The sequence below is a fragment of the Artibeus jamaicensis genome, unplaced genomic scaffold, assembly GCF_021234435.1.
Source record: "Artibeus jamaicensis isolate MK-2021 breed Jamaican fruit bat unplaced genomic scaffold, CSHL_Jam_final contig_332, whole genome shotgun sequence".
Classification (NCBI taxonomy): Eukaryota; Metazoa; Chordata; class Mammalia; order Chiroptera; family Phyllostomidae; genus Artibeus; species Artibeus jamaicensis.
The window spans coordinates 15,616,437-15,643,059 of record NW_026521788.1 but is presented as its reverse complement, the minus strand read 5'-3'; the positions used below and the strand labels follow the sequence as shown (position 1 = coordinate 15,643,059).

General features: G+C 43.1%; 1 protein-coding gene across 1 annotated transcript; it reads right to left on the bottom strand.

Moving 5' to 3' along the window:
* Window positions 1–1,195: 1,195 nt before the first annotated feature.
* Window positions 1,196–26,175, bottom strand: ZNF365 (zinc finger protein 365). Its single transcript, XM_037153992.2, has 5 exons — window positions 26,037–26,175; window positions 23,400–24,155; window positions 11,571–11,751; window positions 4,715–4,752; window positions 1,196–4,004 (listed from the first exon to the last, which is right to left on the bottom strand). Exons 2-5 carry the CDS (start codon window positions 24,140–24,142, stop codon window positions 3,743–3,745), a joined length of 1,224 nt encoding a protein of 407 aa, XP_037009887.1. The 5' UTR covers window positions 24,143–24,155; window positions 26,037–26,175; the 3' UTR covers window positions 1,196–3,742.
* Window positions 26,176–26,623: the final 448 nt, after the last annotated feature.

Here is a 26,623-nt window from a genome sequence, read left to right as displayed (position 1 = left end):
TTGCAGTTACGCAGAATAAGTATTCTTGCATGTGACAGCCCTTCAGACATTTGAGGACAGTAAGCATGACCTCCCTTCTCTCAGAACTTGGGCGCCAAAGGCCTTGATCACCATCTGACACCTGCCTCCACGTATGTAACATTTAATGGTGTCCCCATTGCAGCATGGGCAACACAGCAGGGCCTACCTATGCATATTTACTCTCATGGAAAACCTCACTTTTGTCTTAGAATAAGGGCTGCAAACCCAGAAGCAATGTATCATAGGGAGGGCTACAGGTTGAAGATCCCTTTCAGATATGTCAATTTTACTGATACAGAACATGGACAAAAAAAATTTCACCACCTTAATTCCACAAAAAGGAACTCAGTTTTTAAAGTTCCCTCTCATTTACGTATTTGAAATGACTCCAGGGCTTGTGTTTGGGACCCTGCATGCCTGCCATCTCTGGAGTTCATTTTTCAAGGATCTCAACTGAGAAGAATCAAGATATTGAGGCTTATGTTTTCTAATGTCCAGAGATAATCAAGAATGTCATGGTTATTTCTCAATAATCATATGACCTGGTGAACTCATTAACTTTAATGTAAGTATAAGAACAGACTGTGGTCATCTCCCTAATAGTTCTAATAGCTCCTGAATAAATGGGAGTCCCCTAAACTCTCCTAATTCCATGGTTCTTGAAAGACCAGTGGTTGAGAAATTCTACCAGTGATATACTTCTCTTCTCTATGTGATCTGTCCCCATCACTCTCTGGGCCTTGCAATGACTAGGATAGATAACATATATAGGTAGAGATGTACAGTGTGAAATCTGGTCGTGGTTTTCGCTAAGAGTTGACAAGTTTAAAAATATAGTGTGGGAAAATTACTCATAGTTATGCAGGAAGATGGGAGGAAAGTGCCAAATGGGCCTGTGTTCTCAGTGTGAACATATGTAAAAAGAACTCTGAGATACAGACATTATGATAAACAAAAACGATCAACCTAACTTATCAAGAAAGTGTACAGATAGAAGATCACGGTGATCGTGTCTATAAGAAAGAGCTTATTCATAAAAGACGACTTTGTTCACTGATAATGGACTGGCACACTTGGCTCTCCAGGAACATTTCAACTAAACAAAACATGGCAACACATTAATCAGAAATATAGCTTTATTATTATATTTCATAATTTAAAAACTTTCCTTTTAATTCTTGGAAGAGAATATTCCAACTTCCAGACAACTGACCGACCCTGCAAAATACTAGAAAACAGTGTCTACGACATCTGACTTTTGCAGTTAAGAATCTGTAACCTAGTTTGGGAAAAAAAAGGAAAAAACAGTTCCAATAAAGATTATTTTACTTATAAAACAAATTAGATCCATTCTTGAGTTTAACCTTTAACATGTTTTCCCAGAACTCTGGTGATTTCTTCCAAAGAGCAACTCTAAGGTTGGCTTCCCATGTAGACAAAAAAATAAAAATAAAAACTAAGACGCAAGTGGGACATGGCACCTGGCTCAGGCCATGGCGTGGAAGTGGGTGTCTGTCGGAGTGAGCCAGCTGTCACGCTTCTATCGCAAGTGTATGTGACTAAGGAAGCACAACATACATAATGCATTTGCTTGTGTGAGGGTCAGACTTTAGTTGAAACTTAAAAAAAATTTAAATATAATACATCTTAAAAATCACCTCCCTTGTGTAATGTACATAGAGTAGAAAGACATGGTGCTTTCTAAAGATCACGGGTACCACTGTCAAAAAAAGCTCTTGGCATATGCCTCTCGGCATGTCAAATGAAAATCGAAAATGTACCTTACATTAAAGAAATTAGAAAAAGAGTCTGGTTACACCACCTTTAAAAACAAGTTGTGGCTGCACACACATGTTATAGGACCATCAGCATGCAATACAATCACCAAGCCAGTTTTCAGTGTATAAAGGCTAAAGTGCAATCATGGTATGAACATCAGTAATAAATAACCTTGGAGAAGATTAGTTCTCCAAGGAAATAATTGTAACATTACAATTTTACAATGTTAGCCCAAACAGGGATATTCACAGCAATGTTTTTCCCACTTGATAGGTGCCTTTACACACATGAATGGCCCACCCCAAAGAGCCAAAAGTCAAAGTGAAGATTAAAAAATCAACATTTTCACTATAACAGGTTAAAAATGTTTGTATAATGATAAGTTATACTTTTCAATATACTGTCATGTTAAGTAATTGCTTTATTACCTATTTTTAATGCACTGCTAATCTGATGTTTATTGTAACAACAATCATAATTCTACTAATGTTAATTAGGTTACAGTTTTAATTTTTAAAATGACAGAATTCAATTTACACGAGCTAACATATGTAGTTTAAAAACCACCCACCACAAACACACATCTTTTCCATGAGTATTTAAAAATAAACTAATATACTTAACATATATTTTTATGTTATATATACGTATACATGTATATATTTGTGGACATAATTATTCTTATTTCCAGGAGGATGTCAGCACTTGTAAACTCTGCAGGAGATTTGAGGATAATAGTAAGTTTAAAAACCACAAAAGTTCATTCTTGAAGAAAGTCATAAAGCAGGAGATTCTTAACAGATGGGTGTTTGTGGAAGCAAAGGCCATTTCAGGGCAGGAGAGGAGGACCGTCTCAGACTCTGGATCCCACATGTGCTGCTTATTTCAGAAACTACTTTAGAAAGCAGTGTACAATGAATACTGCAGGTACCTGGTTGAAAGGTAAGAATGTATTTCAGTCATAAAAGGGCGCAGAAGCAGCAGGAGGTGGACCAGTGAGGTGAGCAAGGAGACAGCCATGCCCGCAGCTAGCAGAGAGGCCACTGATGCTGCCAGAGGTCTCGGGAAAGGGGTGTGGTACCTCCCGGGTGGACGGCTTGCAACGCTCGCCCTGTGCAGCCCTCTGGCTCTGACCACTAGGACCCTGAACTCGTGATGTGAGAGAGTGGCCGTGCCGTTCCTTTTCCTGATGGCTGCTGATCAAAAGGGTTTTATGTCCTCCCCCAACCACAAACAACTATTAGGACAGAGGCTGCCAGGGAAGACAACAGAGGGGCACCAAAATCTGAATAACCGTGCATCCGGGGGAAACAAAAAACCAGAATCAAGCAAACTGGAAAACAGTCCACTGAGATGAGAACTGAAATCTAACAAATGAGTAAGTACTCTGGGAAACAGGAATTCTTATTTTGGAGGCTTTCAAACGAACTGAGGGGCAGGTTAAAAACAAAAATATTTTTTATTTCACTGCTATTAAGAGACTTTATATTGCTATTCCTTGTCTCATAATTTAGCAAGCAGTGAAAGACAAACGTGAACCTTTCCCCAGTGCCTGACATCCTGTGTGGCCTTGGGCTGGGGAACTAATTGCCACTGGATAGAACGCCAGATGCAGAAATGACTGGATACTGGGTTAATTATTTTAGAAGTTGGAGCTTTCTTTTACTAAAATTTTTGGAAAGACAGCTTTTTTAAAAAAATTCTTTTTGTAATTTGCCTGTTGGTTTTATAAGAGTCCTGTAATAAAAGTTTGGTTCACAAAGATGCCTGTTTGTTAAATTCTGGTTAATCCATGTGGTTGGACAGACAGGAAGGACATGTGTTATGCACTTTGCTTTTTCATTGTGTCTTGTTATGGGATGTGTGAAAAAGAACATCATAGTTGTCCCCTGAAACGACATTCCCCAAAGCCCAGCAATGACAGTCCAGGCCATCCACCCTATTAGATGATGTTCACGAGCGCTGTTGGCTTTTTTTTGGCCATTTTGGGCCTGATGTTGCTTTTCCGACTAAACCCCAGAGGCTCTCCTTTCTTCGGCGGTCTGCAGAGTTCTCTCGGGGTGTCCGCCTGTTCATGAATGGACTTAGCAGGCTGCAGGCTGGCTCTTTCCTCCCTGGCTTTTTTCAGGTAGCTCCTTCCCTTTGCATGAAAATGAGTCTTGAGATCCGGATGGTTACACACTGAATGTGGGTGCCCTCGGCTTCTGCAGATGGTCAGGGAGGAGGGGGGGAGATGAGCAGAAAGACTTCTTTAAAGCCTTAAAATAGCAAAAGCTACCCACAGCACAATCACTCCTGCATGCCAGGGCAGCGATAATGCTGCCAGTAAAACAAGTAATACATATTGGTATTTTTCTTTCAAAAATTCCTGTGACCTTCATGAAGTGATCCTACTACATGTAATGAAGCGATATTACATTCTCAGAGAAATATTCCTAGTCCTGAGAACTGGAAGATGTAAATGACTCCCCAGGATAATACGCTACATACAGGTAGTCGATAGCGAAGATGGGAGCAGAACCCATACCTCATGAGTCTTTGACTACTAGAGGAATCAGACACATTTGTGGTACAGCTATTATAAAGTATACAATTCATGGCATAAATGCATGTATGCAATATACTATACACCCTGCAGTAGTAGTACTAAAGAGCTATTATGACTATACCTCAATAAGAGAAAGTTACACCATATAACACTATATATTGTATAGTACTATCATACTGCCATATACAAACAGGCAACTAGCATAGCTAAAAGTCACATCTATATTTTAGAAAGTTAGGTATATAAGCAGGTAAATTTTCACCTGAGACCCTCAAAACCATTTATATTACAGGTGCCATATAAGATGCAACAGAAAAACATTATGCAAACATTATGAAATGACCGAAGTATAAAAACAATACATACAGGCATTTGGGTCTCCTGTTTGAAGAGATATCTGCAAGCTGAAGGAAAACAAATAAGAAAAAACATTATTTAACTTGAAGACTGAACTTGGTTTTTAAAATCTTGCTTATATTTTTAAGAGATGGTGTTTCTGTTAAGGAAGCGGGAATCATTGGAGCACTGCCCAGTCGCCCCAGCGGTGAACAGGAGCATCTCAGGCTTAGCCTCTGCTCACTCAGGGACCCGCTGCCTCCCTGTTCAGAGATTTCCAAGAAGCCCAAATCAGCAGATCTCAAAAGTCTCAGCGAGTCAAAGAGCCCCTCAATAGAGCAACATTTGAAGAAACATGTTATTAAAAACTGGAATGATGTAGCATTATTTCTTGATGGATTCAGACGGTCTTTGCAGCTAATTTACTACAGCTGTGGCTGTTCACAGTGTATCAACAGAGGGGAAAATTGGCATAAAATGTTTATTGCCTAAAATACCTCATTTCTAAAAGGAGAGCATATGAAGACCAACCTACTCCACAATTGTCTGAGGCCATCTATCACTGAAATTATTTTCCACTCCCATTAAAATACCTTCAGGCACTTTTGTGGCCGAGCTAGGAGTATCATTTTCAAAATAAATTGATAATTATCATTTTGTGATCCAGATGTGACCATCCACATCATAGGCCAGCCCAGTGTATTCCAAACCTTCTGTTCCTGACCGCCTTCATGACAAGGAGTGGCAGGCGGACAAACAAGATAAGGATGACAAAGAAAATGTGGAGAAAGAGCCATCTTGGTGCCGGGGCTCAAGGCTGCCAAGACACGTGTGCCTGCTGGACTCAGATACCTGAGAAGAAAGCTCAGCATATCAGGACCACGTCCCCCGTTTTCCTGTCTGCCCCTTGGGCTTTGGTCAGCAGCAAACCAGAAAGAAGTTTTCTTAACTTTTGAGGATGACGTCCAGAAGAGGGCAGGATGGCATTCTTGCCTTCTGCCTCTTGACAATAAAAATTCAGCATCATTGTTGGCCCCGCTCACAGTGGTGGGTTTCGGCATGAGGTTAGGAAATATGAAGAGAAGAAGGCCCCTTCCTTGCACGAGGGTCCTGAGGTTATGTGACATACAAAGAAGGTGGGACAGGTGACGAACACCAGGTTGGCAGCTTCTGGGAACCCCAGAGGCATCAGCATTTCTCCCTTCTTGCCCCTCCTGTCCCCACCACCAACTAGGGTTTCTCACCTGGGCTCCTTTCATAGATTTAAGTGTAAATCACACACACACACACACACACACACACACACACGTACAGGATCTATCTCCCTTTAAGTCCCTCCCCCATTTTTGTGCATTAATACTGAGGCCTAACAATTTTTTTCACTTTGCTGTATGTTGTATACATATAGCTTGGCCCTGGCTGGGTAGCACGTTGGTTAGAGCATCGACCTGACACCCCAAGGTGCTGGGTTTGATCCCTGGTCAGGATACATACAAGAATCAACCAATGAATGCATAAATAAGTGAAACAAATTGACTTCTCTCTCTCTCTCTAAAATCTATAAATAAAAAAAGAATTGTATACACATTGTTTGATGACTTACTGCTTTTATGTAGACACAATACCCTTTGGAATTTTATGAGAGAGAGAGGAAGTGTGTGTATGCTTTCCTGCTTCACTTTCTGGGGGAAAGGCCAACAGTGTTCTCAAATGTTCAAAGGAGTCCCTGTAGTTTTAAGAACAACCTTAGCACCTGTGGATGTCACTAATGGACCCCGCTGGGACCTCAGGAAATAAGAATAATTTACTATGTATTATAAAAAAAGAAATGCATAAATAAAAATGGGTAAAGATGAGCCACAAACTTCATATATGTAGGTACCATAAATTGTGCATTTCTATACATCACATACTGTGTAAAATGTTCACCGAGGAACAAACGCAACCCTCCAAACAACCTTAAGAGACCTTATAATCCCCATTTTACAGATATGGAAATTAAGGCAGACACGTTAAGTAGCTGGTTCAAAGCCACATGTTTTACCAATGTTAGGGCTGGACTTCAAATCCAACATGGCGTCTTCTTAGCCAAAGCAAGTCTTCACTCTGTACAGCCTCCCTAAAAAAGTGTGTGTACACATAAGTACGAGAGCAAGGAAGTATATACACAAAAAGTTAAGTGGACTCCAGGCTGGGTCAGAATTTCTCCACTGATCCTTCAGATTATGAGGTTTGGGGTGGAGGTGGGACCAGTTATCACACACTATAGAATTCATATGCTCTCCTCTCCGTGAACACAAGAGGCCACTGTTCCTTTGGGCCCCCAGAGCCTCAGGCAGATGGAAAGGCTCTGCCCGCTTAGCCCATCCACCTGCCTCCACTTTCCCTAGTCCACTCTGTCTTCTTTTGGTATGGAAAGGAGTGTATGAAGATGGGGATCAAGACTGTGTTTGATTGAGTGTCCTTGATTGAGTGTCTGGGTTGGAAAAATAGAAACAGCCTTGAACTGAGAGCCAGCCTAACTATTTCTAAAACACAAAAATGGTGTCTCAGGTTGTTACAATAATAGGCTTGGGGAAAGCCAGCCTCCTTCCAACTTCCCCTTTGTAAAAACAGCACTGTATATTCAATTGTTCAGGCTAAAACCTTAGATTCATTCTTTTTAGTTAAAAAACTTATTGATTTTGAGAGAGAAAGAGCGAGACAGAGAGATCAATGTGTTGTTCCCCTCATCCATGCACTCATTGGTTGATTCCTGTATGTGCCCTGACCAGGGATTGAACAGCAACCATGGTGCATTGGGAATGATACTCCGAACAAGCCAGCTACCCAGCCAGGGCCTTAGATTCATTCTTGATTCCTTTCTCCTTCACCTGCTAAATCTAATCCTTCAGCAAGGCCAAGTGGTCTTGTCAATTCTACTCCCAGAATATATTCTATACCCATCACTTCCCTTTACCTCCACTCTATCCAAATTGCCACCTCCTCTCTCCTGCCACTGTAACAGCCTCCTAACCCATCTGTTATTCTTACATTCCTCCAGTCAATTCCCCACAGAGCAGCTAGACTGATTCTGCTAAAACACGGATTGCTTCTAGCTTAAAACCTTCCAATGACTTCCCTCTGTGCTCTGGAATGGATCCAAACTCCTTACGTGACCTGCAAGCCCTGGCATGACCTGGATCCTTCCCAACTCTCTGACTTCACATCCTAGCACTGGAACGTGCCAAGCTGGTTCCCTCCCGAGGCACTTGCAAATCCTATTCCTTTGTCTAGAACATCCCGCTTGCAAATGTTCAGAGCTGGCTCCCTCTTGCTATTCAGGTCACAGTGTGAAGCTGCCTCTTCAGCAAGGCTTTTCGTGAGAGCATTTCACTGAAGTGGGCATCTCAAACATATCATCTTACTTTTTCCTTTACAGTAGTTATCACTGTACAAAATTACCTTCACCATTTGTTTACTTGCTTACTGTGAGCCCCTCCTCACTGAGAGCAGGGACCTCATCTATCTCACTCCCAGCAGTTTCCTTGGCATTCAGTAAGCGCTGTGTCCTCAATAAATAAGTGTTAAATGAATTACTGCTAGTCCTAATTTAGCAGCCTGCAGGACATAAATGCAATCCTTAAAATAAGATTATCCAAGCTGTTTCATGACCTTCTGTGTGAGCAGCTCTGTCCATGATTCTGGCAGATGGGATACTGGGTCACTTTGCATCTAATTCGACAGCCTTTCTCAGAGCGTAAAGAAAAAATATCTGAGTAAGCAGAGCACACTTTTAGAAACCAGCCAGGTGAAAAAAGAACCAAAATGCTCCAGGGGATCAAGGGAAAGATACAGATGCCGAAACAGTATTTCAGAAAAGGCACTAAATGTGAGGGGTGAAGGAAATCTTTCTAGAGCACGAAAGAATTTAAGCTTGAAGGCACCTTAAAAACAATGAACTTGTACACCAATCTAGAAATTTCACTGCTATCTGAAGGTGGTAATGGAAAAAAGAAGAAAGAGGAGAAGGACCCCGGGGTGGGAAGCAGAAGGGCCATAAAGAAGACTCACACTTTCTGTAGTTATTGATGATGGCAAAAGCCAGGCCGGGCAGGGCATGGTGTTCCCGGCTGCTCTGGAGGAAGGGGCTGATGTGTGTCTGTGGGGGAGCAGGGAAGCACCGAGGTCAGAATGCTCTGCTCCCTCCTTGGGTGCACTGGGGCCAGAGCTCTCCTGGCAGGCAGGTGGGGGGGGCAGGAAGTGAGGCTCCAGGAAATGAGCCTGGGTGTCTCTGTGCTCTGGATCTCCACTAAGCCAGACCAGAGGTTAATAGAAACATGATCCAGAGCTTCTCCATCGAAAAGCATCCAAGTTCCTCTGTGTAGCTGCAGCCACAGTTACCCTGGGAGTCCAGACTCAGCATTCGCCTTATATCAAAGACATGGCTCCTACCTTCATTGCGAGTGTGTATTGTTATGGTGAAACAGACAAAGTAAAAAGGAGACACAGATTCAGGATCTGTGGATGCCTCATGATGTGGTCCATTATGAGTTAGAGGATTATGCACAAAAACAGGGGAGACGGGGTCTGCTAAATCCTTTTAGAAATCAAACACCTCATTCTTGGTCTTCTCGGAGAGATGTATGCTCCCCCTACGGTGTGATCACACTCACAAACAGCTCTCACATCCAAATTCCCTGTTGTAATCTTAGCTACACTGTATTTGAATGAATTAGTTCTTCCCCAGGTAAATCAAGTCTGATGAAGGCAGGTTACGTCATTCATGTTTTGGGACACAGAGGGCTTGCACATTTATTAATTTCCTACCATATTTGTTTATAGGTATGTATGCATAAATGCATGTGTGTACTTACATGTATATGTGTGTACATGTATATATGCTGTATATACATGCACATGTATAAATAATTTTATATATACTCCTGACTAGAGAGTAGAGATGCTGTTCAACTTTTGATAGCATGGCAAGAAATAATGACTGTCTATGTCTTAGGAAAGTTGTTCAATTTTCAAGCTGGAAAAATAAACTGAGCAGAGGAAGTGAGCACAGAACTATAAGAGAGAGAACTAATGGGCTTCCTTTCTTCCCACTTGCTTTCCACTGTTTTCTCTCTAAGATCCTCTTGGCTTAGCATAGCAGAATCTTACACACTTCTTAGCTCTGGGTTATTTATAAGCCTGACCATATCGATGCTACACTTCAATCTCAGAATTCCTAACCCCCGAGTCAGGTAGTGAGCAGAGAATTTTAGAGACCAAAAGATCTTTTGGAGCATCTAGTCTAACTGCTTCATTTTACAGAACTTAAAAGTCCAGGAAGATAAACTGTCTTGCCCCGCCAGAGGGAGGTGAGACATGAGAACGATCAAGGCGAGAATGATCTGGAACGCAGGCCTTTCACCTCATATGTGAGTTCTCTGACCTCATGCCACAACCCTTTCCTGAAACAAGATGGAAGAAGAAGGTAGGAAGAAACTCGGAGTGGCCCTCCAGCCAGTGAGCTACACCTGGACACTCGCGCGGTCTCCCAGGGGTAACAGCGGAATCAAGGAGGGGAGTGAAGGTTCCCCCTCAGGGAACCACAGATAGACACCCGGAAAACAACAAGTATGTCATGTAGCTGAAACTTCTTTGAGCACAGAAACCCCACAGATATAACACGTGTACTTCCTGTCAGTCTACTTTGTTTCTGGAAGGTTCTGAAACTTGTTTTACTGAGTGCACATTATACAGTAAGCACTGGGTAAGATTTCTTTATTTCATACCTTCCTCCCTTTCTCCTTTCTTTCCTGTAATCTGTCTCTCTCCCTCCCATCTTCCTTCTTTTACTCACCTGCCCTTCATTTAATTCCTCCTATTATTACTTAACCCTATTTCCTTTCCCTCTTGGCTTCCAGAATGCTCAACCTGAAGTTTTTAATCAATCAGTAGCAGCAATCTTACTAAACTGCTGATTAGCATAAATGTTCCCTATTTCCTAATATATATAGTCCATTTGGGGGGAAAGTAAAAGGATCATTTTTAAATCTTCTGGGAAGGAGGTAAGTGCAAGTGAAATTCAATAAATAATAAAAATGTTATAAATAAACCACTTTGGCATTTCCAAAGTCCTTTCTTTGGCTTTGTTGTTTATAGCACCAAGGAAATCTTATAGAGGACAAACATCACCACCCGTACCACGCCCCTCACTTAGAGCACGGTTATTTCACCTCCCCCTCCCTCCACAGTGACCAGGGAAACTTGATCAAGCCACTGTGAGAGTCTGGACCTTCACCCATATCTAGGGTTTTCATCCGGACTCTCGTGATTTCTTAAGCCCCTGAAACTATATGTAAAGCTTATGCAAAAGTGTATTCTGTAACAGAGCTATTGCCCTTAAATTTTTCTGTCTCTAAAAATATACTTAAGAATGCTTAAACTTTAGAGGCTACTGAATAGTGTTTTCCTTCCTACTAAGGAAAAAAGTATATAGGTAGTTAAATCTTGCTTTGCTGAGAAGGGCTGAAGCTTTCATAAAATTCCCTTATGAAAATACTGTCCTATCTTCTGTTCTGCTTGAACACTGAGGCTGGGACAGATGACTTATCTGAATACTACAAACTCTGTTATTCTACACATGTAAAACTATTCCTGCCAATTCAGCTTGGTGTGCGTGGAGTCAGAGGGGAGAGAATGGGAGACGGTGCATCCAGAAGTAAGCTCACTTCTGGCTGTCTTGGCCCCACCTATCTCACCTCCACAACACAGGCCTGGCCGGGCAGTGCTCCCAGATGGTGTCTGGAGAGTGCCTGCAAGTCACTCCCCAGATCTCATTTCCCCTGTCCTTGACCCGATCTTGCCAAACCCAAGGACCTCACGCTTTGGCTGGACCCACGTGACTTACCACATGCTCCCTGACATCCCGGCAGAGGCCCGAGGCCTGCTGGCTCTGATAGTACTCTAATTGCTTTTCCGCCAGCTCTACCCGTTGCAACAGATTCTCAATGAAGTCCTGGAGCCGAGCCTTCCCTTGAACCTCCTTCTCCGCTGCTGCTTCGAGGAAATGGTTGAATGTAACAACTTCTCTGCAAGGAAAAATGTCAGAACACAAAATGGAGACATGAGACAGGAATTCATTCATTCAGCACATATCTATTGACTACTCCGTGTCGGGTACTGCCCTGGACTGCATGGCCACAGCAGTGACAAAAGAGGTACACTTCCACTCCAGTTATAACATTTAGAGATTAGCATTTTAGTAGGAGATAGTCACTATAAAATATACAAAAGAAATGTCAGGTGGTGATAAGTGGTAAGGAGAACTCTGCAACTGGGTGCAAGGGGACAGGGAGTGACAGAAGGGAAGGGGTGAAGGATGGGGTAACACCTGAACACACACCTGAAGGAAGTGGGAATGAGCTGTGCAGACGCCTGGGGAGACCTTGGGGTGAATGTGCAGACGGGTCTAAGGTGCAGCAAAAGGGCCTGCGTGGTGGGTGCAGAGTGGGGGGAGGGGAGGTCAATGGGGGCAGGGAGCCAGGTGGGGCCTCGGAGGTCACTGTGAGGATTCTGGATCTTCTTCTACATGAGAAGTGGGAGACCACCGGACACTTCTGAGAAAAGCTCTGACTTGCATTTTAAAAGTCTGGCTGTTAGGGGAGAAGAGACTACAGGGAAGGAAGAAGGTATGGGAGCAAGAGGTCGCGCTGACTGCTCAAGTTATAAAAGGAATCAGCTGTCCAGCGGTAGAGTTCTGAGCTCAGAATGAAACAGTCTAAGAAATGCTCTCTTGAAGTAGATCCAGGGTCCACTGGGAAAGCTATTTTAGTTGACACAGGAGAATTGGGCAGGTTGCCCTTCCCTAATAAATTACGCAAAATACCTCAAACAATAGTCTTCTACCTATGTAATTCCTTATGGATTCACAAATCCAGAAAAAAATTATTACTTTATTACTTCTATATCTTATTTTTTTTGCTATTGCAAGTATGAAAATAACATTTTGATAGGCATCCCCACAGCACTTCTATGCATGCTCTCACACACACACACACACACACACACACACACACACACTCATGCATGCATGTACTTTGGTGCTCAGCCCTCTTCTCAGGTCAGGTTCCAGGTAATCAACACTACCAGTGGGTGTCCAGTATCCCAGCTCTCCTCATCTGACTTGCCTCACTTAATAAGCAATCATGAAGATCCTTTCAGTCATGTTCCTGTATGTTCTGCCACCTCCACTGGGGATAAGGAATTCCGTAACATCACTACCTGTCGGATATAGTATTTTCTTTTGTGTCCTCACTGTCTGAGGTCACCCTCAGACTTTGAAGGGTGACCCCTCATTTTTCTGGCCATGCTCAATTTAGGCTTTAGCAAGATTCTAAACAATCTCCCCCTCCAGCCTCTCTCATTTTAAAGAAATGAATCCTATTTGAAAAACCTGACCTCATGCTGTTGTTCTAAAGTTGATTAAATGCATGGCCTTCTCTGCATCGTTTCAACCGCCACCCGATTTTTATTTTCCATGGAGCTCCATCATTTCCTAAGAGGAGAAACTTCAGGGAAGGCCCGCTCAGGAGTCACAGTTTCACAGAAAGTCTGGGCCGAAGAGCTGGTTGTGGCTTCCAACTCCTTTCTGTCTGACTAGTCAGTGAGCTGCTGTTATAATTAGTCATGATTTTTCTCTCACAAATATATTATGTCATACTGAGCCTTCCTACAGAGTCAAATGTCTCTGCAAAACCTTGGGAACCATGTATTTATAAAAACAGAAAGGAGACTGGTTGTCAAAAGTGATTCACTAGAAGAACTGCTCATTACACCAGCCACCATTTTTCTGTTTCCCTGTCTAGGATCAAACATAAACCCTAATCCCATGGTAATTCCATTATCTTTTAGTAGTCAGAAAATATTCACATAAGTGAAATAAGAGTTCTTTTGGAAAGGAGGTTTCTTTCATCATCGAGTTTGGTCCCAGATGTTTTTATACCGAAGATGTGCACTTTCCAAGTTCTTCCAGGCCATGGACACAGGCCAGTGCTCAAGCTCCACTGCCATTCGGCTTTGGTCTGCTTCCGAAATGAGTTGCAAATCTTTAACGAGCAGCAAAATAGTGGAGGGTCCATCTGAGCACTACACTCAGCCCTTCTGTGGCTCCAAGTCATGGTCGGGATCCTCTGGAGACAGTATCTTCATAGCTCAAAAGCACCACTGAAAACATGGCTCGGAAAAAGGCTACTGCTTCCTCCTCCCAACATGAAGGCTTTAACTCATCTGGCATCAGAGCTCGTTGTAGAGACTTCCTGGGTGATGTGTGGATTAACTGTCATGAAACAGTCACTGAATTGTACTTATAGAAAAAACAACCAAAGACTCACAGTCCTCTCCCCCCAGCAAAAACAACAACAAACAACAAAAAAACACAGAAAAAAGAGACACTGTATTTTTTCAATTCATTTTGGTTTTATAATATTTACTATATTTATGTCATTATAGAAAGATTTCATACTTGTTATGGGAAATGTGAAAATTGACCTATTTGGAAGATCTGAGTAAGGGCTCAATTAGCTTTGTTTTCTGCTCTAAGCCCATTGTTCAACGCAATACATGCCACATCATAAATGATTAATAAACACTTGTAATTAATGTTTAAAAGGCACAAGAAACAAATAAAAAATGACCCATAATCTCACCACCCAGAGGTAACTACTAACATTTTTTCCTAGTCTTTTTTCCCCTCTGTATATATTTACTATTCTTGGGCTCTCAGGCTGTACGTTCAAAATATAAGACAGAAATAGCTGACAGCTTAATCCCACAGGATTAACATCTCAAAATCAAGAAAACAATCTGAATGCAATACAGCTTATAACTGTGGCTCTATTTTTAAATCATGTAATCTTTTGCCACTGGTTCCATATAAAACTTTTATGAATTAACATGAGTGCTCCTAGCTGTTCATGCAGTGTTATGTCATGTTGGGAGAGGACATGCATCTTTTTCCAACTTTCCCCTCATCCAATTATCTTGTGCCCTGAAGCTGAGAAGTTAATACCCTTTGTATTTTCCAACCAACCTGGCACCAGTGTTAACCTAATTTCAGTTTATGGATGTTTCACATCAGCTAAAATAAAAGAAGTTAAAATAAACCTGATGATTTAATTTTAAAAGAGAAGTTACGCAAAACAAAGACTAGAGAAATTCATCATATTGAGACGGTGTTTGGGTATCTGTACTGGAAACAGTAAGGAAGTGTAGTAAGTGTGGGAGAACATGTGTGCACAACTTCAGATCCCCGTTCACATCCTGTGCAGCCTGGATTAACAATATCCAGAAACACCTCTTATTTCCCTAAGGATTTCGGGAATTTCCTGAATGGAAAAGAAAGAATTTAACTACATTGCATTCGTGACATTTTAAATAATTATACCCCCCAAAGTAAAATATCCATTCATGTGGATTTCAGTGCAAGGCAGAATAAAATACTCATTGATATGATTTCACATTCTATGTTGCAATTAACTTTGAAGAAACTACAAATTGTCGAATTTTGGCATCGTATCAAAGCAGAATACCCACTATTCTCTGAAAATAATATTAAAACACTTCTCCATTTTCCTGCGACATATCTGTGTGAGACTGGATTGCCTTCATCTACTTCAAACAAAACAGCAAATTTGCAACAGATTAAAAGCAGAAAAACTAACAAGGTCCAGCTGCCTTCTATTAGGCCAGGCATTAAAAATATTTATAAAACTTATAAACAATGCACTCTTTCCACTAAATTGCTTTTGGGAAAATTGTTATTTTTCAGAGAAATGTGTTTTGTTAGCGAGAATGGATTTCTTCTTGCTATTTGTAAATGAAATACTGTGTTTTTCAAATTTCTAAGTTTTAGTTTCTAATGTAGTGAGTATCAGTAGATAAAACCCACAGAAGAAAAAGCTTTTGGAGATCCTCACGTTTTTCTCTAGGGGTGTAAGGGGAAGTGAAGCCAAAAAGTTTGAGAACTGCTGCCATACTGTGCACCAGAGCAATCCAGAACCTCACAGCTCTGGTTAGGGTGGGGAACATGGGCTACAACTCGAGTAAGATGCAGCCACAATCTGTACGTTTAATTGTTCCATTATTCAGTCAGTGAGCAAACATTTATTGAATGCTACCAGGTATTGGGCTTAGTGCTGGGGCGCTCAGGAACCCATGGCTATATTCATGGAACTTACTGTCTAACCCAGGGATATGCAAACTGTGTCTGTAAAGGGCCAGGGAGTCAATATTTCATGGTCTGCAGGCCAGCAGTCTCTGTCACAACTACTCCACTCTGCCCAGTACAACAGACCACAGATGACATGTCAATGAATGAGCACGGCTGTGTAACAAAACTTTATTTTCTTCCTCGCTCTACTTCATGGACACTGAAACTTGAATTTCCTACAATTGTCCTATGTCATGAATTATTATTTTTTTCTGATTTTTTTCAATCATTTAAAAATGTAAAAACCATTCTTAGCTCATGGGCTCTACAAAAACATGTAGCAGGTTGGATGTGGCTGGTCATGTGCTGGGCTCGAATATACTGAGAGAAGCAGACCTTAAAAGCAACAAATACTAAAATAAACGTGTAATTACAGAATGTGACTAAGAAAAAGAATAATATGATGCTATCAGACAGAAGAGTAGAAAGACCTGTGTGGTTTTATGTTAGGTTCTCAACCCTGTGATTCAGGATACAGTGTGAAGACTGGGAGGCCAGGCGAGGAGATAAGAACAAACCAGATAGTAATTCAATCAGGGTGTGGGTATAGACTAGCTTTGGGGAAATGAACTCATTCTAGGCTGCCTCCAGCCCCATCTTGGACTTATTTCTTTTTATAAAAATGGTAAGTACGATTAAACTCAGGGTTTCAAGTTTTAAGCCTCAGTGGGAAACATGCCTATTTAAAGCAAGGTTTTGATACTAAGGAAAAAACACCAGTGTAATATAAGAAACTGTCCTGAAGTTCATTATTTTGCCAAATGACTTGCAGACCTCGAAATCTGTCAGTATCCTGAGATTTACAGGCGTTCAGAAACACACACAGTATAAGGAAGCACTGAGTGAAAAAAAGCCCTTCCAGTATAATCAAGGCTTTATTTAGAAAAAATATTTATTCGCTCATGCACTCATTCATTTACGAGATGGCCATACGATCTGAAACATAAATATTATTTCATTTCAACTCCCTCAATTAGTTCTTCTGAGGTTGGTTAAAGACAGGTTCATTAAGAAAAGCCAAAGGCATTATCAGGTGAACAACATACTCCAGAAGCAGAGGGAAGTGCACAATAATTTTGATTCTACATAGGCATTGCACTATGCATTGTTAACGAGGGTCAACACACCCATCATATCACATATTGTAATCTACCGTAAATAAACCAACTGCTATGTCTAGTCCCCCATTTTTCCAGCTTTCATGGCCATCCTGTAGCCTTATGCGGGGGCCTCATTAATAATGTACATCACACAGCTCTCTGCTCCAGCACCAGTGAACTCCATTCAGGCAGATTCTTACTGTTGCACAAGCTGTTCCTCCACCAGGGTCCTTCCGCCCACCCTTCCCAAGCTCCCATCCTCATCGATCCCTCCAACCTCAGGGCTCTCCTGCTGGGAAGCTTTCCCAGACACGTGGCTAGGCGTGGGTTAGGTGACCCGCTATGTTCTCCCTCAGAACCTTGTACCTCGTCACAGCACACACTGCAGAGGACTAGTGCCATTTACCCCATATCACTGGAAAGTCACCTAGTAAAATCAGGAACCCTGCCTGTTCCTTCACTGTGATACTCCCAGCACCTAACATGGACTTAGTACATAGTAGGGCTGTGATAAATTTTTGCTAAATGCATGAGATGTGCAACCAGATCTCTAGCTGAAAATCTTTAACTGATGAAAAGATCCTTAGGTTTCTTTCTACCTTTCTCCAGACAAGTACTGGGGCCTAAAACCAACAGGTAACGTACAATACAGGCATCTCTTACAGAATGAGGGTGGGATCTAAAATTGATGCCTTTCTTCTATTCTTTAATATCAGCTTCTCCTCCCAAAGGCAAAGCTCTACCAAGTTATTTAAATTTCATTTTACATTACTGATTTATGAACCTCTTCAGAGGTGTATGAAATGGTAAAAATACCTCAGACTAAAAATAGTCTAGCTATTGATCACAGAGCACTTCAGACAGACGGGAATGTCAGCCACAAGGCAAATCCCAAAGTCAGACTCAACCACCTCCAAACGCCAGGAGCCTGGCTGCAGACTCGGAGCTCAGGTCAGCTCCCGTGCACGCCCAGGGCCCCATGGGGTGGACTCTGCACCTGCTACACATCTGGGACCATAACATTTCTACTTTTGTTAGCCCTTCGCTTTACCTTTCTTTTTTTGGCTTTTTTGAATAAACCAGAAAATACATATATCTCATTAAGGATTTAAAAAATAATGAGAGGTCAAGTTTTTCTGATTAGTTCCAAGTAGATCAACACTTACGTTCCAAGCCCTTCGGGCCAACAATGAGTGGGGTGGGGTGGGGTCCGAGGAGAAGAGGGAGAGAGCGAGAAACAGCCAGGAAACTAGAAAATGTTCTTGTCTCCAACTTTTATCACAGGACAACCCTCAGAGGGCCTGCCTGACACCGTCTGTCCTTCAGTGGTTTGTAAGTCTGCACGGAACACAGCCTGGGGAGAGAGGACCCCTCCTTTAAATAAATGCATTAAAATGCGAAGCAAACCAACCCCTTCTTGTCCCACTGAACTCTACATCCAACATGATTTTTCTTGGCCTGTGTCTTAGCTCTGGAGCAGTCTGGAGCCCAAGGTGTTTATTCACTGCTTTAGCTCATCAAAAACGGGAAAGACATAATTAAGCGGGAGGAGGGTTTTGTTGTGATAAGCAAGTCACCAAGTCAAACTTGCCTTTTTAAAGGTCAGTGCCCCACAGCCAGCTTTGAATAGAAACCCAATAGACTTTACCTGGGTCAGGCCACCCCTATACATCTCTTTATCATACCTCTGATGATCTGTTCAAAGTCTATTTTACCTTCTGGTCTATTCCTGACATTCAAGCAGGACATGGACAGGACATGGTTTACCACTTGTTTAACCAGATCCTAGAACAGTACCTGGTACTCAGCACACACTCAGTAATGGCTGGTCTTCTGCCGGCTCCAGTCTGGGGAACAGGGCAAATTATGAAGGAAAAAGGGGAAAGATTATATCAGAGCTCTCCAGGGAGCAGGCTGGGTCTTAGAGATGGAATTACAAAGAAGCCCCTCACAGCAATCAAGGGCTGGGGGCTCCTGCTCCACCCTGGCTGGGCGTGGACATGCAGAGCGTCAAGCTTAAAAGCCCTTGTTGGAAGTTAAAAGCCCTGGGCTCTTGTTCTGGAAGCTTAATATCAGAACCATAATTAATGACACCACCATTTTCCATTTCCCAACACCTATGGTGCCAGCCACATTTTCTTTAATCGCATCAGAAAAATAAATGATGTCATTCTGGCAGCCCTCTCAAAATAGCAAAGCAGCAAGTCTACTCCAAAACGGGCCAGATTCAATACTTCTTAGGTCTTGACACTTTGGGCAAATACCACATTTTCAAAAGTCTGGCTGAGACCCTGTGAATTAACAGAAAAAGCACTCAGCAGAGAGACAGGGAGTTTGGGTTCCAGTTTCAGTTTTCACACTAAATTTTTGTCCTTAGGCGAGGCATTCCACTGCTCTGGGCCTTACTTTCCATATCTATAAAATGAGGGTGTTATCCTGAAGGAGACAAGGGGGTACCATCCAGAACCGAAATTACACAGTCCCCTCAAGGGTCGTCTCTAACCTCCCAGCTGCCCTTCAATGTCCCTATCCTCTGATTACCAATGCAAATTCTTGCCCTCTGTCCTCCCTTCCTCACTGTGGTCTTTTAAATAGAAAACCCTGTTCTCTAATGTTTTACTTGAAACCACAGCTTGTGTTAAGCACTTGTTCATAGCCCTGGGTTTGAACCTGGGCATGCTCTTGGGTATGTTGATTTTTCTATGTGGAGTGTAAGCTCATTAGGGAAAAATACCAAGAATTTCATGCTCCCGACACACACCTAGCACAGTGCTGGGCACCTCCTAGGTGCTCAGGCAGCATTCGGACCTCACCAGCAGCAGAGAGTGTGCGAGTAAATTCAGGATTACTGTTATTGCACTGATGTTCTCCAAACCTCAGGTGACCAACTGAGCCAGGAGTCAGCTAGTACTCACAGCCATCCTTTCTTGTTAAGGGATCCCTTACTGGGAGGATAGCTGGGATTGATTTACCTGATTATGGGCAGCGCTATCCTACAGGCCTGAATACTCTTGAATAAGTAAATAACTGTTTTCATAGGACGTTTAAAATTGCACGCACTTCGTGAAGACAAAGAGATATTTGTTGTTTTTGATTCGCTCTCCAGAAACATATAGCTACCTCTCTACAAAGGTACAAAGAGACTCACCAGCATGGAAGTTTAAAATATTGCCAATTCAAACTCTGTTTGAATCTCCTCTGTTATAAAGCATAAATACTTGTAAATATCTACAAGCCGAGGTGATTCAATCTATAGATGGCCTCAGGGCAGAACTGGCCCTCAGAGTACAGTTTGAAAGAAAGAATTTTAAAGTTGAGGGGGAAACCCATAGGCAAGAGAAACTCATGTGAATATTAAATACTTGATGTTTCCCTCTCCAAAGTTTCAGTCAATTTCAAACGGTATTGTAACAACCTACTTTTTCCCCACGAACAGGTCATGAGAACTCATTTGGAAGGATTTAGCAGGGGAGCACACTGTCGGGTAGGTTCCTTGGTCAAAGAGCAGCTTTCGCCCTGGCTGGCGTGGCTCAGTGGATTGAGCACCAACCTGCAAACCAAAAGGTCGCCAATTTGATTCCCGGTCAGGGCACATGCCTGGGTTGCCAGCCAAGGTCCCCAGTGGGAGGCATGCAAGAGGCCACCACACATTGATGTTTCTCTTCCTCTCTTTATCCAAAAATAAATCTATAAAAACCCAAAAAGAGCAGCTTCCCATATCTTAAAGGTCATCTCTTTGGTGGAAGGCTCAGTCCTGTGAAGAGCTGGTAAGGAGGGAAGGGGCATGGCCCAGCCAGGCAGATCTAGTCAAATCGACCTGGTTTCAATGGTGTGGCAGGTGGGCCGCTGGCTCAACTCTGCATCCCCACTTCAGGGGGCTTGGGTGGAGGTGGCAGGGAGGCTGGACCCTGCAGACAATGAGGGCCAGGGCCACAGATGCTCTATCAAACCAAGAGCTCCACTGTCCTTCCTGGACACAAAACTCTTTCTGTCCTATATTATGGGCAAAAAAGAATGATTATTTGAGGCCTGAAGACAGAAACTGATGGAACAGGCTAACTGAAGGCTTACAAAATGAAGACTTTGTTTATTTTATGTTTAAACATTTAAGGCAGTTTCACTGTAGTTTCATTTTAAATGTTTTTTTTAATGACATTGATTTTTTTTTCTGGTAGTCCAAAAAATGTCGCACTAAAAACCAACTCATACTTTACCCCCAGATATACTCACAAAAATGTGAACGAATACGTACAAGGACCTGAACAGAGGCCCCATTTTTAATACTAGGAAAATGGAACAAAACCGTGTATTCATCAATAGCAAGCTGATTAAATCAGTCACTATGCATCCCCACCATGGAATACCACCCAACAACCAAAAGGAATGACATGATTCTATGTTTGCTGCATGAAAGAGGCTTACAACACACTATGTTGAAACAAAAACAAACTCCACATACAAGTGGAAGAATAGCATGTGTCATGACTCCATTCTGTGTGTATGAAGTACCTGTGATTCTATGCACAAAACAAAGGTCTGGAAAGCCATTCGCTGAACTACACAGTGGCTGTCTCCAGAGGATGGGATGAGGTATGCCATCATACATGTCTCCAGGATGGGGAGGAGGGAGGGCTTCTAACACAGACCATTCTACCCTGTTAATCTTCTTTATAAGTATGTTGTAGTTTTTCAGTTTTCAGCTGGTCCTCAGCAGACGGCACCGGATTACCCAAAACACATTATCATTATTGATCCATGCATGGCCCACTTTTACTTGAGATAGTTAACCAGTTCTTTTTAATAATAAGACATCCTTGAACCCACCGCTACAATAAAACTAGATCCTTGACCATAACCTTGACCTAACCATATGACCCTCCCTGCCATCACAGTGTCTTCTTGACTCCAGGCTTCCACCACTTCAAACTCCACCTCGATTATCACTAATAGATTCAACAAATGAAATACAACAAATAAACGCAAACAATCAATTTGGTTACCTTTTTAATTCACTGCTCTTGAGTCCAATAGAAATACCACAAAATTTAATTCTAAGCTTTTCTCTGCACACAGGGAAATGCCATCCGCCATTATCCCAGTGGCGTGATGTTAGTTACCCTGGAGCCACAAGGGGTCAAGGCACTAACTTCCCACCAGGAAACACCACAGGCCAAGAGAAAAACATTTTTCATTAGATAGCATTTCTCCCAAGATCGAAGCAAATCAGTGGCTGAATCAATTCTGCCCTCACTATGTAACTTGAAAAATGTCTAGTGGAGCAGACAGAGCAGGCTTTTCCTCTAGGTAGAATGGAAGCGTTTGGTATAGGGAGTGATGATCTCTTTAACATATAGGGCTTCTCAGCCTCTTACCAAGTGCAGAAACTTTAAGTTCTACGACTAAGAGACAACACATAAGCAAGAGTGCCAGAGGGCAGGAAAGTATGGAATTAAGTCAACCTCTATAACGGGACTCAAATTATTTGGAAACCTTCCTTCTAAGATGTTTTAGTTTATCAATTTTCATGTTCTTTCATCCTATGTATTCCAAGTCTCCATTTAAAATTAAATCCAATATTCTGTGTTTGGGGAATACATAAATGCATTGTTACATACACTTTTTTTAGTGTGGTTAGTTTAGTTTAGTTATGGAAAAAATTTCCATAGTTACTGAGAAGGAAATGCTTTTCCAAGTACAAGTTTTGAAGTATTAGCTTATCTGATCAACTATAACTTGTGAAAACCAGTGTCAACTCTTTGCAAGCAGGCATGGTTTACTCTAGTATGACATCACATTTTATAAAATGAAAATTTTCAAACTTAATTCACAGAAGCACAGCAATATCAGAAAGTTCCCTCTGGATTTCTTAATGCCTGTTACCTCCAAATAAAAAGTATAATTGAATGGATCCTCAGCAAGTGACATTTCATTACAGTAGGCAGATAGTCTAAAATGGTGAAGAAGCCAAATTTATTTGTATATAGAGCAAACTTTTATACTTGAATGATAGCAATCATCTTCTGGCACGTATCTTCTGCCCACCCACTCAACTCCCCGGAACACCGGTGGGTGCTGGGAATGGCACCCACCAGAGAAACAAAGCACTACTCCTTACAGTTTCCACGGTGAGAAGGAATTCGATATTCTGACTTTCAGGTTGCTGGGTAGCAGACCATACATAGAGAGGGAGAATAACATTTACAGCGTTGTGCCTCCCACATTTGACCATATCAATGAGAAATGCAGCCAAGGTGACTGCAAGTCATAAAAACCAAACCTTGCTTAACATTTGCTTGTAACTTGGGCAGGGCAGGGTGGGAAGCGGCCTAGAGCAAAGGAGTTAGCGTCCTGTTTCAGCGACACTACTTACTCTTCTTTCCTGAGAAGCTCCTCCTCAGACTCGGTCAGGCGTTGCCTCAGCCCAGCGATCATCTCCACGGCCACGTCCACCTGTCTATTCAGGGCCCGCTCTCGCCTCTGAACTTCCTGCTTTTTCTGAGTCAGCTGGACAAAAGCTGCCCGGACTTCCAACAGTTCTGCAGTTTTCTGGGCCAGCTCTTTGGTGAGTTTATCGATTCTCTTCTCGATGGTCCTGTCCACCGCCTCGACCATCCGATTGAACTTTTCTCGGATATGGGCCTCGAAAGCAGCTTTGGCGTCTGGGGTGGGAAGTCCGGGACTGGACCGCAGATCATCCAGAGAGTCAGCACGTAGGTCCAGGGCAGTGTAGGTCTGCACGTAGGACACAGGCCTCTCTGCCACCACCTCGAATGGCTTCCTGTCCTTGGAATGTTCGTGCGAAATGCTATACAAGTTAACATAGCTGGGTTTCTGCTTCACCACATTGCCACAGTTCTGCAGTTTTCCCTGTTTCAGGGGTTCGGAGGAAGCGACTAAGTCTGTGTCTTTGAGGGATGGAAAGAGGCTGCATTTTGTCAATAGGGTTCTTTCCTGGTAGCTGTGACTGAATTCCAGATGGGCCCTCAATGACGAGAGGCTTCTAAATCTAGTATGGTCTCCGCACCTCGGGCAGCGGAATGGCAGGCACACAGCAACATTCTCAAAGGACTCCTGCCAGGGGTATCTGCTTTCTTCAAAAGCCTTCTGTTGCATTACTCTAAAAGTCCTGGGCAGGGGAACATAAAGCAGGTAGTTTACATGTATGGTTAAAAACTCCTACTGAAATGACTGTTGTTTTTCATCTCTGTAAGGGCAGAGGGCTTTGTTTCCAATGACTTTTGCATATAATATAAAATTAAAACCTGCCCTGGTTGGTGTAGCCCAGTCAGTTGGAGCATCGGCCTGTAAACCCAAAGGTCTTGGGTTTGATTAGGGATCAGGGCATATACCCGGTTATGGATTCAAAGGCACCCAATTGATATTTCTCTCTCACATGGTTGTTTTTCTCTCCCTTTCTCTATCTCTAAAAGCAATGAAGAAATGTCCTGGGGTGAGGATTAAAAAAAGTAAATTAAATTAAAACCTACAATCCTTGTGCCAAATCCAGCCACATCTACCCATTTCCATATTGACTACAGTTGCTTTTGCATTGAACTGATTATGATCTGCAGAGCCAAATATACTTACTACTTGGACTTTACAGAAAAAGTTTGCTAACCCCTGGCCGGAATAAAAAGGGTGGGTAACATCCCTCTTTTTCACATGAGAAAACTGGAGCAAGGAGGTAATGTAATTAGTTCAAGGTTAGATGGAAAATGTCAGGTCCAGATATGGATTCAAGTTTCCTGCCCTTCTGAATTTAGTATACTCACTGTGAAACCATGCCCTATTTTACTAACAACCCGATAAGCATAAATACAAAAGAAAAAGAAAACTCAGCATGAATTGCCAAAATAGGTCCTAAGAGAGCAAGCTCAGTGATCTTTTCTAAAGGACAGAAAAGATGTTACTGAAACTCTGTGTGTGGCATTAAGCACACAGCTGAAAATTTTTTAGCCTGAGATTTTTGCCCTTAATTTTGTCCTTTAATTATTGATGTTATGATATAAATCAAAGTGTTATAAGAACAATGGCCTCCATACTCGACTTACTAAAATTTAGGAATCCAGTGTGACAAATATTATTTGATCTAAGTGGACCATGGCTAAGGCTTTATTAAAATAGGGTGTTCTGGATGGATTTATCTTGTCTCTGATCCTATTTTAAGGGTCAACCTCTAGAGATGGCCAATGTTTGAACTGCGTAGGCATCAGCATAACTCCTTTAATAACAGGAAGTTCTTATTTCATTGTAGGAATTTATCTTAGCCGTAGCAACAGATGACTGCTAGCAACCCAATCCTGCAAGCAGCGCGCAGTATCTATTTCCTCCAGAAATGATTTCTACTTAAACCTAAGAAGCACTGGGTTCCCAAAAGAGGGAGCTCAGCTAAGGGTCTAGGCTGAAAAGTACTGTTCCTGGGCCCCCAACTTCTTCAAAAGCGGAGGTGCAAATGGTCCCCAGACATTTAAGGCAAAGCTTCCTAAATAAGCCCCTCGCCTGCAGAAAGGGGAACCTCTTCCTATGCTACACTGGACTGTTTAAGCATCCCAGTTTTCTGGGATGATGTGCAAACCCTGGCCGAAAAGGCGGGTGAGAGGTGAAGGAAGGGGGAGTCAGGATTCTAAGAAGCAATGGGAAAGGGGTGGCGTTCTGGAGAGGGAAATGGGTAATCACACAGTCCGGGAGTATGCAAGCTTTCAAGGGCCCAGCGGAAACCCCAGAATACAGGGTTAGCAGAAAAGCCCTAATTTCCTCTGCCTGGGCAGGGCAGGCAAGGACCCTGACTCCGGTGTCCTAGCTCTCCCCGCCCCCGCCTTGTAGCATGCCAGCCCGCGGGTGCAAAAGTGGATACGTGCGCACACGAGTTCGTGCAGGTGCGGGGCCGAGAAGCCCAACTCCCGGCCGCTGTGCGGAAACCGGACCTCCTTTCTAGCACCGACCCGCCCCCATCCGCTGCACCCACCAGGCTGGGCCACAGCGCAGACGCCCCGCGGCCGCCACTTACCTGACTTGTTGCTGCACCTGCAGCCGCTGCTGCTGCTGCCACTGCGGCCGGTGCTGCTGCTGTGGGAGCAAAGCGGTTTTCAGCAGAGCCGTAAATCAGGATGAGCCGGGCCCGCTCCCACCCGCGCGCGCCCCGGCGCCGGGACCAGCGGCGTCCAGGGCGGAGCGTGGCGCGGGCCTGCGGGGGCGGTGCGCGTGGCTGCGTGGCGCCCCGAGCGCCTGGAGAGCGAGCGCCCTGGGGGGTTTGGAGCGCGGCGGTTGCGGGGCGACGCCAGCGTTCTGCCCCGCCGTCTGGCACACCGGCTCCCTTCCCCCAGCCCGGGCTCTTGTGCTCGGGCTCGGGCTCAGTATTCCACTGACACGCGGGGAGAGATGCTGAGATCGTTCCCCGTAGGAGGGAAAACGAAATGCATGCCAGCCTCGTAGGCGCTGTGCTTTCTGCAGGCCCTGGCAAGCTTTTTTGCACTTTAGAGTTATCGGGGAGAAGGGGAGTGTGGGTGAGGATGATGCGTGGCCATGTACCCTCTTCGAAAATCGGGCAGAAAGGTCCAGGTATTATATTAGGACCTCTTCATGCTAAGCAACAGG

Bases quoted from the DNA above. Each gene is read 5' to 3' on its own strand.
- ZNF365 (XM_037153992.2), bottom strand. From the start codon at position 24,142: ATGCAACAGAAGGCTTTTGAAGAAAGCAGATACCCCTGGCAGGAGTCC. The intron at 11,752-23,399 runs GTAAGTAGTGTC...TTTTCCTTGCAG, and splicing joins GAGCTTCTCAGGAAAGAAGA to AGAAGTTGTTACATTCAACC. The intron at 4,005-4,714 runs GTATGTATTGTT...GACCATCTGCAG, and splicing joins AACAGGAGACCCAAATGCCT to AAGCCGAGGGCACCCACATT.